At 35.7% G+C, this 14,683-nt stretch overlaps 1 protein-coding gene across 1 annotated transcript in view; it reads right to left on the bottom strand.

Moving 5' to 3' along the window:
* The window catches only part of COBL (cordon-bleu WH2 repeat protein), a 91,106-nt gene that overhangs the window by 23,217 nt on the left and 53,206 nt on the right, over positions 1–14,683 (bottom strand). Inside the window, exons 9-10 of the mRNA XM_058183069.1 lie at positions 13,918–14,038; positions 9,898–10,068 (exon numbers count right to left, since the gene is read on the bottom strand). Of these exons, the coding sequence (XP_058039052.1) occupies positions 9,898–10,068; positions 13,918–14,038 (292 nt within the window). The remainder of the gene's footprint in view (positions 1–9,897; positions 10,069–13,917; positions 14,039–14,683) is intronic.

Below are 14,683 nucleotides of genomic sequence, written 5' to 3'. Positions count from 1 at the left end.
ATGAGTAGAATAGAAATTTAGCTGCTCCATCACTAGAAGCTTTCAAGAAGAGATTGGACAACCATTTGTCTGGAATGGCATAAGATCTGCTTGAGCAGGAGATGAGATTAGAAGACTTCCAAGGTCCCTTCCAACCCTATTATTCTATATCTAAGAAGTTTCCAAAATGGGTAACTTAATGATTGCCTGCAGCATTTGCTAAGCTACCTAGAGTGAAAGATCATGAAAATAATCTCCACAGCACTTGCCAAAATTACTCAGTAAACAAACTCTTTTACTAACACTATAAAGGAAAGGAGCCTTTCTCAGCCTTCTCTTTTTTGCAAGATTTCCTGAAGATCTTTTTGACATTTAACACCATGGACTTCCTATAACAAAGAGTAAGCAATTTTAAAAGGTGACCTTTCTTAAGCCAAAGTCACACCCTGCACTGTCTCAACAATTCATTAGCTGACAGTTCAGACTGTCAAGAAGCATGAATTGATCTTCTGTGTACTACACGGTTCTCTCTATTGCTCTGTTACAGCAATTAAAAAGACTGTCCTCCACTATACTCCTGCCTTGTATTCTGAAAATCCCTAACTATAGTAAATAATAGTACCTCCACTAGGCACAGCATCATATCCATCAGCACATCACAATTTCATAACATAGGAAAGGAAGATCTGGTAGTTTAAGCAAATAGTCCCTGAGGAATTTCATAGACTTTTCAGAGGAGATAGCAGCCTGAACTCCTTGACCACTGAGTGTGCCAGCTGATCTCTTAACTAGCCTCTTCAGCATGCACTTTGGACAGTAAACCACTCATTGAAAGGTCTTAGACATGCCCATTTTGTACATGAGCTATGGAATTTCCTATAACCTGCAATAAAGCCACCAAGTATAGTTGCAAGTAATTCTTTTTTCTCCCTCACCTGCAGCATTCTCCAAAGTAGGTACCTATTAGACTATTCCCATAATAGAAAATCCGACTTCAGCAACAGAGTCAACACCTGGAATGTTCTACCCTACTGTTGTTACATCCTCAAACCCTCACAGCTTCAATCTTAAAACTGTCTACCTTGGACTTCACCTCATTCCTAAGAGGTCCATAAAGGGGGCATGCATAAGCACACCAGCGTGCCTACCGTCCCTGTCCTACCGTCCCCATTTATTTATATTCATTTCCTTCATTCATGTCCATGTTCATATTCATACTTGCTATCTTGTACATGTTTGACAAACTAATAAATAAATTAAATAAATAATGAGTCTTTTATGCCTACACATGCCTGAGACAGTAACCACTTTATATGCAAAGCAAGTCATTTTCTAAGTGTATTCCTGACATTCCTCTGGAGCCTGGGGAAGGCGAAAAATGGGCCTTCTGGTCCCACCGTGACATCACGTGTCAAAAATGGGAGGAGTGCGGGCAGGTCGCTTATGCATGCATGGGGGGCGGGGAGCATTGAATTATGGGTGTGGGCATGCGTGTACGCGACCCCCTCATGCTTTCGCCGCTTTTGGCACACGACAGCAAAAAGGTTAGCCATCACTGCCCTACACAATTAGCATTTGTATACCATTTTCTCTCAGGCATATTAACAGATTTGCAATGGTATTTCTTGGACATTTAAAGTAAAATTCATATTTATTGGATTAGATAAAGAAAATATTGAGGGTTATTTTTCTGTTTAGAATGCATTTATTTGATTATATATTAAGAAAAGTACATGGTCAGCTACAAATAAACAAAATTATAATAGCCACATGCTTTCAAATTAACAAATAAAAATTCTTTTACGATAATCTTCAGCTTTGGAGAAGTAAATTTCCCATCTTTCCTTTTTATTTTAGCATATATACCCCCTTTGCTCTGTTTAAATGCTTTTCTTTTTCTTATTAAAACAAAATAAAAGAATAAAAACAAATATTACATGTCCTGGGTAAAGATGGCCTAACCTCAACTTTCCATCTAAAGGCTAATGACGAAATCAGGTAATAACTGATAATGTTGCTATTAAAACTTAAACACAAAAACAACTTTTGCTAAAACTGTTTTGCATGACTGCGTAAATAAACATTTGATAATATAGGCAAAACTGGAAGTAGGTCACCCAAGTGGCTTTGTGTCTATGGTGGTATTAGGACTCACAAACTCCCAATTTTTAACCTGCTACTTTAAACAATTTATCAAACTGGCTCTCAGTAAATAGGTATTCTATTCAAAAATCAATTCACCTATTTATCATATGCTATTTGAGTAAAATAGTGAACCAAGTATAAGATAGTGATTGGAATGAAATCAAAACTGAAATTTATTAATTTTAATATACTAATGGTAATTAATTAATTTGTAATAAACAACAACTAGGACATATGTTATTTCTGGGTTATCATAAGGGATTTGATTCTGAATGCCCATCATATCTGGGCTGCAAAATTACAACATGGTATCACAGAGTTAATTTTTTCTATGTCTCTTTGCTGCTATCTAGATTTTGCAGTTCAGATATGTAAACTTAATGTCTACATACAGTACTGAGGATTGTTAATTTTCCTGGTGATAGAAAATTAGAGAACACGAGAACAAAACTGTTGGCCTGTTCCTTTAATAAACAAAATTACTTTCATTTAAAGCAGGGGTATTCAACCTTTTTATACCTACCGCCCACTTTTGTATCTCTGTTAGTAGTAAAATTTTCTAACCACCCACCGGTTCCACAGTAATGGTGTTTTATAAAGTAGGGAAGTAACTTTACTTTATAAAATTTATAAAGCAGAGTTACAGCAAGTTAAAGCATATAATTGTCACGGGGAATTTTATGAAAACCTAATGAAAATGTTTTTAAATAATGCTATGAAAATTTTTTTAAAAGTCAATTAAATTAAAAAAAGGAAAGTGCTTCAGCATTGGACAAAACCCCTACTGCCCACCATAAAAGCTGGAACACCCACTAGTGGGCGGTAGGGACCAGGTTGACTACCACTGACTTAAAACATTTTATCCTCTGACCCTGAGGTTTGGTTAACTGCTAAGACATGAGATACCATTGAGTTATACTCTTAGGAAGAAAGGTCCTAGTAAATTTAAATTCTTACCCAAATAAGAAAAACTTTTCTTCCTTCTTTGATACTTGTAAGGGCATACAAACTGCATGTATTCTAGCTCAGAATTATCTCCTTTGCACAGCTCTGAGTAACATATATGACAGAGTACAGAAGAAATTGAAGAAAAGGCAGGAGAAATCTTACATATATATTTCTCCTTAGTTAACATGAGATTTATCTTCAGTCTAATGCTGAAAATAGAGGCTTTCCGAATATACTGATCTCAGTACAAGGTTTTGACTTTACACTACTCTGAAAACTGTTGATACATTTCTTTAACATATTGGGAAATAGAACATAAAATGCCAGTAGTAAAGATGTTTGTATTATAAATTAAAACTGCTATGGCTTTAATAATATCCCATCCGATATAGAGAGCAAATTTCCATTTGAACATAAATGGAAATTATGCTGCTTGCTAGATGTTTAGAAATTAACAAAGATACAAGTGACTTTTTAAAAAGAGCAAGTTTTTGAAATCAATGCAGCATATTGAGTAATATGAAAAAAATCATATGTAACCTTTTGAATGCACAATATATGTTTGAACATTATTTCTGTTCTTTTACTATATATAAAGTTCACGTTTATAGCTTTTTATATAAATATTGGTGCTTAAAATGAACAATTCTATTAAATAAAAATTGCTTTCAGAAATACACACAAAAAGTAATGAACATTATTTCTCAAACTAATACAAAAAAGAACTCTATTGAATTAGATTTGTCATCAAACAGTTGAGAAAGTATTTGATTCAGAAACACATTTAATTTATCATATGGTAATAGAACTGCAACAAGATACTTATATGCAATAAGAGTATGCGAAGTAGGAAAGGTAATGAATTAGTCTAATATATTATATCTTCTGCATATCTTCCTATGTAGTGGTTGTGGGATTGATCTGAAGATATGCTGCCTAGGGAATGGTCGGATAAGAGGGAGCATAGCCTATAGCTGCCTAGTGAACAGAGCAACAGGCTCAAAAGTGACTCACTGCTATTCTGCTGTAAAGGTGATAGTGGGAGAACTGTAATTTCAGGCTTACAAGATTCTGTTAATGTACCTTAAAATAAAGTAAAATTAGTTTATCTGGCCGTATTTTCTGTCTGGTCTATCTGATAAGGGTGACATCAATCTTGCAAGTCAGAAAGTACAATTCTTGTGCCATCACTTTTACAGTCGAAATTTAGGATTGTTCCTTGGGCAGCATCACTTCACCCAATCTCCTAAGGACATTCCCACATGCCATTAAATCCTGTGACTTACTTTATACATCATAAGGCAACATTTTGAAGCATTTTTGTGATTGAATTGTCCGTTAATGTACTATCTTTGACAGTTCCCATTTGAACTTACTTCAACATCTGTAGCTTTTAATTCGAATCCCTTGTGAGGTTGATAGATCATGCTGAGCAAACTGTAGAAGCTGGTTCCGACTGGCAGAAGCCAAGCAAGTTGATCTTATTCATGTGACATGAAAACAACTGCTATGTTCAACATATTAATTCTGCAACTCTATTCAGAAATAAATCTTACTATTCTGAATGAAGTTTATGTTGAGTATGCAAGGGTTTAAAGTTTCATAGTAAAATTCTGAGATAAATCCATTGGAATCAATGAGATTGATTCCTATATAAGCAGGCAGGAATGTAATCCTACACAAACAGATCTTGCTTGAGCCAAGTGTATAACCATTTATTTATATACTATTAAAACTCCTGTGTTTGTAAACTGTAACTGGGTGAAACAGTTCATCATAAGGCAAAATCTTTCTAACCAGGGTGACTCAAATGGCAAAACTTACAGAATGGATCTAAATTACAGGATCCCAGAGTCCCATGGAACTGAAATTTAGCAAACTTTATAAACAATCTTATGATATAAAAATGATCTTAAGAACATAATATAAATACATAAAGAAAATATCATCGAACATTTCCTGTGGTCAACCCCCGATATTTGTCTGTGACATACAGTTCAATATGGACAACTTTTAAGGCAGATACATGTCGGAGTATCTCCCTGAATTTTTAAGAACTTTTCACGTATATTAAAAACTCTGCCACTGTTGATGGCACTGAGGAATCTGATGAGGAATATTTCTTAAATAGTGACCCATGGGTTGTCTATTGTCTACTTAGAATTAATCCTGAAAAAGTTAAAAGCCTGCATCACTTTATCTATATACTTTTCTGAGCTCATTGGAAAACTAACACAAGGCCCCTTGTATCATTCATTATATTGCTTCAATAAGGCGTGCCCAATTGCATAGAACAATACAAATGAAATCTATATGGATATAGCACAATGTATAGTAGTAAATGTATACTTGAAAAGAGAAGGATAAGAAAAAAACAGCATAAATGTAATTGTTCAACTTCAACAACAAAACTGAGAAATGTCCTCCATCTAAGTAGTTAAAAAAAAAGCATGCATACACTAAATCCTGGAAGAATTTGTTTCATAAACATATATGCAGCTGAAAACATTTGTCACTGCAAAATAATAACATATATGAAAAAAGATATCTGAAAATGTCATTCATGTAAGAAGAATGTTTTTCCATATGAAGAGAAAAGGCAACATAAAGATAGATAAGGCAGCAGAGGCAACAGTTTTCAGAAAGATGGAGACCATAGCAAGAGCCAAACTGTATCAGATGGGCTTGGAAGGTGAAGGAAATGATGCACAACAATAAACTGTTGGGGAAAAAAGCAAATAATGCATTAAAAATTTAAAATACTTTAAGGCACACTCCTAATTTACTAATCTAGGAATATATACTACTATAACCAAGTATATTTTTAGATGTTCAAGAGCTTCTAATGAAGCTAATAGTAAAAGTAGGGAAGCATCCTTGAAGAATAATTTATATTCTGTCCAAATAAACTTTTTAAAACGCACAGCTGTAATATATTACATTTCAATATAATACATATTCACAAAGGGGTGAAAGATCTTTTTAGGATCTTTGTTCACAAAAGACTAGCAATTATAAATGTAACATTCTTGGACAAAATCAATATACATAATTAAAGCATGCACTTGTTATATACCTTACTTTGTGTATACACATACACACAACTATACTCTAAACCCATGGTCACCAACTGGTGGTCCACAAGAAAATTTTGGTGGTCCTCAGAAAAATTATTTGCATTTTTTTTAATTGCACTAAATCAGGGTTCCTCAAACCATGGCCCCTGGGCCGGATATGTGTAATGAATAGTTGAGTTGCTGCAGAGAGTCTCCCCCTTGTGTGGGTCGGAGGGGGGGGTAGAAATTCTGACTTGGGGTCTGCTTCGGCCTCCTGGTGTAGGACTTTGGTGAAGGTTGGAGGGGAAGCAGTGGCAAAAAGCCAGAGGGCCTTGTTCCAGTGGGACTGCATCATAGCCTGGAACTGGCTGACCATCTCAGCTCGCTCAGCCAAAAGACACCATACCTGGCTTGCACTCCCGCAGGTCTTCCCTCTGCTTGGAAAGCCTATGCTCCTAGTCCTCAGTGAGGTGCTTCTGCTGAGCCTCCTTCTCAGTCAGATCCAATTTGAACTAAGCCAACTGTTTTGCCAACTATTTCTCATGGTGGCTGCTTAGCTCCGACAACTCCTTCCTGTTGAGGCCCTAAGGAGCCTGGGGAGGTGAGGAGTGGCTGGGAGGGGAGGGGTGAGTAGAGGCTGGCAAGGCACCCCTCCATGTGAATGACATTGAGTTGGACCACCCACCCAGTCACATGAGCACCTAGCCACCGAGCCAGTCATTAGGCAGATCATATTAGTGGTCCACGGGATTTAAAATTATGAATTTAGTGGTCCCTGAGGTCCGAAAGGTTGGTGATACCCTGCTCTAAACTACCCTGGGAACTCTCAAGAAGAGCAAAAATCAAATAACAACAACAGCATAGCTGAAAGTGTGACTCATTCTCTGAGGTTATTGCTGCCAGCAAGAACATAACTCAAGCACATGCAACCTCGGGTATATTTCTACAAATAGGGTTCTTGTGGCCAAATAGAATCATGTTTTGAAATATTTCCAATGGTCCTAATTTATAGTGATTACTCACTAGCTACAATCCTGTATCTATTTACTCCTGAGCAGACACAAATAGTGTTATGCTACCTCTTAAATACATTTATCTTAAAATAAATTCTACTAACCTTAGTTTGATATACTTCACAACTAGTTAACTGGGGCTGTTAATTAAAACAAACTGGGGCTGTTAATTAAAACAAACCTTGGCAACTATACATGCAATAAATGTATGAATTGTAACAAATCTTCACAAAGTGAAAGTTTGATCAAAATCAGATATTAGGCTAGAACGGGGGTAGTCAACCTTTTTATACCTACTGCCCACTTTTGTATCTGTTAGTAGTAAAATTTTCTAACCACCCACCAATTCTGCAGTAATGCGACGTGAATCATCGTCTGTGCATGCCTCTCGCGCATCGTGGATTGGGTTTGCGGGGGATGCCGGCTACCAGCTCTGCTTTTCTGTTACAGCTGGGTGGGGAGGGGAGATGCGCGAGCTATTCTGGGATGAGTCTCTTTTGTTTGCAGTCGCACTACAGCGCCATTTAGTTTCACTTACGTAATGTGAACTAAACTTATGCGCGGGCGATACAAATAGTATATTTTCAGAAATTTAAATGGTCACGGGGAATTTTATGAAAACCTAATGAAAATGTCTTTAAATATTGCTATGAAAATTTTTTAAAAGTCAATTAAATTTAAAAAAAGGAAAGTGCTTCAGTATCAGACAAAACCCCTACCGCCCACCGTGAAAGCTGGAACGCGCACTAGTGGGCGGTAGGGACCAGGTTGACTACCACTGGGCTAGAAGAATAGAAGAAACCATATTAGTAAACTAAAACAGAAAAATCTACCCATGGATGGGTTATGTGGGATTTGGGTGCAAAACATTTAAAGATCCAAATGTTAACAAGGCAGAACTGTATTTGAACAGAACATATTTATTTCCTTTTAATTTTTTGAAGGGGTGAAAAACATAGGCATAAAGCTGAGGAAGGCAGGATAAAGTAGTTATGCACTGGCTAATAACAGAGCTCTGATTTGCTAGCAGTTCTCTGTATGTTTTAGGTGCTGCTGCATTCAGGGAGACAATAGCAAACAGGTGGCAGGTAAAATTAACCAAGAACTGAAGGTGACCGATAAGCCCTTCTCCAATCCCATCTTCCACTGGTCACTTGGCTTCACTTATGACTTTGGTTGCAAATCATATCTGATTTAACATGAATTGTAGTTCCAGTTGGATACTACTTTAAGACTGCAAACTCCTAGGCAGGTATGAGAGTAATCAGAAGGTAGCTAGCTATACCATTTCAAATGATACACAGATTATTCAGTTAATTAAATATGCCACAGAAACCCTTGCAAAGTCTGATGCGGATGCTCAGTACTTGATAAATCACATGTACGAACTTCAGCAGTAGACCAGCATGCAGAAATCATACCTCATTTCATTTTAATTATGTGAGAAATAGAAAGTTGTGTTGTCAATATTCAATGAATCAAGGGGTCAATGAATGGGACAAACAGTGGCCATAAGGGTCCAAACTCTATCTTCTGAGATAAATGGCTGGAATGGGGGTTCTCTTTTTATTTAATTTCCATTTGAGGTATATATTAGGATTAACCAGGATAAATTGGGGCTTCTTGCCTACTCTCTGCCTATTGATAAGATTTTCCAGGTAGCTCAAAACGAATTCTTTACTAATTGTCATTTAAGTACCTGGAAATATTTTTTTCCTGAGTCTGTAATTGGCAGCTGAGACAATGGATTGTCCTCTATAGCAAACAGAGTCTTCTCATGTTTTTAAAACTGTCACCACTGATTCTAGGAAGAGGTCACTGCTGCAGAAAGCTCACTAGTTGCCTTCATTCATCCTCTTCATTAGCTCAGGTCATCTTTAAGGAACTTTAAGATGAATGCATTTTAATACCCAGAATTCCCCAGTCAGCACGGCTAGCTGGTGCATATTCTGGGATTTGAAATTCACACATCTTTAAAGTTGCTGATATTGGGAAATGATGACTCTAGGTAGTTAGCAGACTGTGTCTCTGCAAACAAATGGTCATTTTGGGTCACTGACCACATATTATAAAATTGTCCAGAAGCCACAAGAAATCCAGTAATAGCCTGTTTGTAAACTATCTCTTTCTCTTTCCTTTTCCCATTCGTTATATTCCAAACTGCAAATGTGATTATGTTTTAACATTTCAATTACAAATAACTCAAATATACATTTCTTACAATTTTCTTTTTTCTTTTTAGATTAATTGTTGCTTGGGAGAACTGCTCTTTTCTCTTATATGCTCCTTGCATTGATTCAACATTATTTTTAAAATAAATATTGTTATACTCTATGGAAAATCAGGATTTGGAAAAAAAATTAGTGGTTCTATAATTCAGCTTCCTAAGCTGCATTAGGGCCATTTAGCACCATAACACCAAACTATTATCTTCATGAGAAATGAAGAAATGGCCTATAAAATTCCATAAAAGAAAGAAAAATAAATAGTTACATAAAATGAAACATTGAACTCAGGTCTTGCCATCCAAATGCCAAAAATGTCATATCTGAAATCATTATCTTAAATGACTACTTCCAAAAAAGTAGTCATTTAAGATAATGGCATGATTGACTCAATATATTACTCAAGTTCATATGATACATTTAAGAATTTTAAAAGGAAACAAGATTGATAAGGAAAACACATATATGACTGGAAACAGAACAGAGGAAAGTCTGGAAAAGAAAGAGAAATAGGCAATTTTTCAAACATACTTTTAGATACCAACTGGGTTGGGTCTGTAACATCTGCTTCATGGTACAATGCAGCTGAGTCCATAGAAGCTTTGTCAGGAGGAGGGTATGATGGGGGTGGGGGAAGCACTAACTGGGGTGGATCTCGTGTGTTGCCTCTAGGAGGCTTTTGAGGCACTTGCTGTTCATTACCTATAGGGGAATCAATTGGAATTCACTAGTTACTTTTATCATCAAATCAGATGCCTATCACATTTGCTCTAATGTACACTGCTTTGCAGTAATTTACATCATAATCACCTTCTGATTAGTGTTTGGACATTGCTACTCCAAAGTATTAGCTGTTTGTCAGTTTTAATGTATTTTTCAAGGAAATCTGAAACTCCAAAGCAGGCATAACCATATTACAACATGAAAAGTTAGTGTGCCATTTACCATTGCTTCCTTAAAATGAAATATTTGGTTGTGAGTCATTTGAAATAATCTATTGTTAATCTCTTTTTAACAAGTATTATTCTCTACCTGACCTTTGTAATTAGCATACACACAAAACACAGAAAAAGCCATTCATATATCTACAACTGTCATATAATCTAAGGAATTTTGTATAGTTCATATAGCTTATATGAGCTATACATAATTCCTTAAAATAAAATATTTCATTAAAATATTACTGCCAACATAACCAAAAAATGTACAAACCAATAAATTACACTTGTAATTCTCTTTATTTATTTATTTGTGTGCCACCATGATCACAAAACTCTTAGCTGCTAACAAGACATATAGAAAGTGAGACAAATAAAACTGAAATAAAATATCTACATCTGGTCACAAAAGCTCTCTAAAGAGTTGGCTCTATCATTATAAACAGTGTTTCTGGGCTTTGGCCTCTTAACTTTCCAAAAATGTGAGGCAACAGATGCTTCGTCTGGCATAGGCAGAGTGGACAGGCCACCTTTAATGAATAGCTGTGATCTACCAGATAATCAAGTATCAAGCCATAAAGTAATTTATAGGTTGATATCAGCACTTTTAATTGTACTTGGAAAATAATAGGAAGTCAGTGCAGCATCTGAAAACAAGTGCAATAGGGTATGTGCTAAATGGTCAACTACAATTTTACACAAAGTAAAGTTTCTACATCATCATTAAATGTAGAGTATGTTGCAGTAGTCTAAATGTGTGGTGATGAGGGAGTGAATCAGTACAATATTACAAACAGTACCATCAACTTACTAGGTTTTGTTAAACTTATTCTCTCCCAGCCAGGCTCATATAACCTCCAAACATAGAAACAAGACTTTGATGGCATCTCCAGCCCAATTTGGAGTTGCCATATATAATAGGGTGTATCATCAGCATATTTATATCAGACTCCAAAGTGCTGGATTACTGCCCTCAGAGGCTTCATGTACATGAAGGGGGAGGGAAGTGCTGATTCCTAGGATATCCCATGGGAGAATCTATGTCCTTTGACTATCACCCACTGAACTGATCACAGAGGAAAGAGTGGAAGCAATGCAGAACAGTGCCTTCAATTACTGCAATTGGTGCAAAAAGATATCATGGTTGATGATAATGAAAGCTGCTGAAAGATTGAGAACCAGGACAGGTCATCACACAAAACCACTAAAGCTGTCTCTGTCCCATATCTGTGCTTGAACTCCAACTGTTAGGATCCTGATATAAAACCAAAGGTATCATAGAAGATCTTAAATGCATTCAACAAAGTAAATGTAAATCACTAGATGCATTTATAACTGGCTGATAAACTGTACTCAATGAGTCATCCTTATAGGTACTACCTCTGCATGAAGAGAAGTAAGCAGTACCACAAGGCTCCATTTTAGACCCACTACTCTTCAATATCTTCATAAATGACTTAGATGAGGGAATAGAGCAACTGATTAAAGGCCTGGAGACAAAAACATATGAAGAACACTTGCAGGATTTGAGTTTGGCTAGAGAAAAGAAGGACTTGGGGAACATGATAGCAATATTCCAGTATTTAAAAGATTGCCACAAAGAGAAGGGCATCAACTTACTTTTCAAAACACCAGGGGGCAGGACAAGAAACAATGGATGGAAACTAATCAAGGAGAGAAGCAACCTGGAATTAAGGAGAAACTTCCTAACAGTGAGAACAATTAACCAGTGGAACAGCTTGCCCTCAGAAATTGTGGGGTTTTTATCACTGGAGGTTTTTAAGAAGAGACTAGACAGTCACTTGTCTGAATTGGAATAGGGTCTCCTGCTTGAGCAGGGGGTTGGACTAGAAGACCTCCAAGGTCCCTTCCAGCTCTATTCTGATTGATTGATTGACTGAAAACATATCTCAGATTTAAAAAGATAGTTAAGTTCATTGAACATAAATCTAAATAATCATTAGAAAATGTTCAGCTTCATAAAGCTTGTTAAATTTTTAGCCAAATGCAACATTTGTGCCAGAATAATTTGTTATTTTTTTCTACAAGTTGTATAAACTGCCTAACAATGGGAGTTTCAGATATGTGGAGAATTTTTTGATGTTGTTTCCCGTGTTTTGGTGGATGAGAAAAGGTCACAAAATGTTTAAATCAGTTAATTTTATCCATATTCATGGATCTTAATATTTTAATATTAGTGTTAACTAAGAACTTTCCAATCAATAAATACTATTCAATAAATACTGTTCAAATATTATGACTTTGTCTAATTAAGTAAAACATGCCAATTCCTACTTATCGTATTTTTCAGAGTATAAGACGCATCTTTCCCCCCCCCTCAAAAGGGGGTGAAAATTTGGGTGTATCTTTTACATCAAATGTAGCCCCACCCACTCACTGGCCCCCATCCTTTGGCCTCTGCCTCCCATCAATTTACTTCAAGGAAGTAAATTCTTAAAAATCACCTGAAGTAAATCGGCTTCAGCACAGCCTAATTAGCACAAGTTGATTGTCCCTTGGATCGGCCTCCCGACTCTCAGCTGTTTCATGCTGCAGGGATTGCCATTGCCTATTGCTGCGCGGGCCTCTGCTGCTTGCTGCAAGGAGGTAAATTGCTGGGAGCAGGTTTTTTTTCTTGTGCTAATCAAGCTATGCTGAAAACAAAGATGAAAGTAAAGCAGGCTATTTGCTGTAACTAGGCAAAATTGCTGAGAGGCAGAGGCAGAGGCAGATTTTTTTTTCTTGTTTTCCTCATCAAAAATGGTAGGTGTGTCTTATAGTCCGGTGCATCTTATACTCCGAAAAATATGGTAGTTAATTATATACTCAAAGAATGCAAATCATTTGTCACCTTTGTTGAGAATAAGTCTTGTACTGAAATATTATATTAACACATAATGTATTTCAAATATATATTCAAACGTGCAAAAAAGTGCTTAAGGCACCTTAAGTATTAATATTCATCATAAAAATTTGCACATACTTATAAAGGTTTATGCATTAAACCGATTTGCAAGAAAGACATGTTAAGCTTTGAAGAACTTTGTGAGGAAGGACAGAGAAAAAAATTAAAAAATCAAGTTCTAGGATATTATTTGAAGGCACTAAAGATCAAGATTGTTAAAAATAAACAGTGGTTCATCTGATCATTATCTATTCAAATAGATATATTGTTGTCTCTGGTAACCCTTGGTGGACTTTTGCTGATCAGGAGTGAAAGCTGGAAAGATTTGTTTATAGATAAGAAATGGATTATGAGAAATAATAACTGGTTATATTTTAAGGAAAGGTGGTAAGTTACTAAAATTGTTTATACCTGTGATGAAGGAAGAAGGAAACTATATCCTTGTTTTCTTTCTATTTTTCTGCACTGTTTCTTCTTTTTTTTTTTTTGAATTAAATATTCAAAAAATATTTTGAATTAAAATTTTAATAACATTACTATCAAAAAAATACATGATCAAATACTTCATTGTTTCCAGACTTTCATTCTGTTATGTTAATAGTAATATTTTGTAAACTGGGATACATTTTAGGATTACTGTTGATGCAGCACACAATCTGAAAAGCAGCAAAGATTACATGCACTAGTTTCAAAACTAGTCGCCCTTACCAATTGTACTTTCTCTTTTATTTTGAAGTTCATTGTATCTGGTTGGTATTTTAGGAGGCGGTGGAAGAGGAGCACGTCTCTTTTGCTTTTTTACTTCAAGTTGCAATGAACTTTGAGACATCTATAAAGACAGGAAAAAATTATGTGGACATATATTACATATTTTGTATATTTGAAGGAATATTAATAGGCCAATATTTGAGCCCTTGTTTTCAGTGCCATGTTCTACTACAGACAAAGGCATTAAATAATCCTATACTCAAGCAGCTATTGAAAACATCCTTCTCTAAACTGGTAATAACATTACATTTCCAAATTAACTACTCTCAGTAGAACTGTCTGCTGTGTACATCATCACTCTCCATGTGATTATTAACCTCATTTATTATACAATATATTAAAAAGAAATGTATTTGGTATATTCTAAACTTTAATAATCTTCCCTGGATTAACCATCCACATTTTCCATGCATACATGTTTTATAAACCTTGATCATATATTCCTGAGTCATTTTTTAGCTGAAAACTCTCCATCAGCGTTTTCTCACATAGAAGGGATAATGATAATTCCACTATCATTTTATTTTTTTTCTTGCACTTTTTTTAGTTTTTCAATTGTGATCATCAGAAGTGTATCCAATATTTCATGGGCAAATGTACCCATAGATATATGCATATATGGGATTTGCCATGTTGACCAATTTGTTTTCAGTCCTTTTCCTTCCTGGTTTGAAATTGTCTTTTTTACAACATCTGCAGTGAGTCA

This window comes from Ahaetulla prasina, chromosome 4 (genome assembly GCF_028640845.1).
Source record: "Ahaetulla prasina isolate Xishuangbanna chromosome 4, ASM2864084v1, whole genome shotgun sequence".
Classification (NCBI taxonomy): Eukaryota; Metazoa; Chordata; class Lepidosauria; order Squamata; family Colubridae; genus Ahaetulla; species Ahaetulla prasina.
Note: the sequence above shows the minus strand (reverse complement) of the source record. Positions and strands in the feature narration are given on the sequence as shown.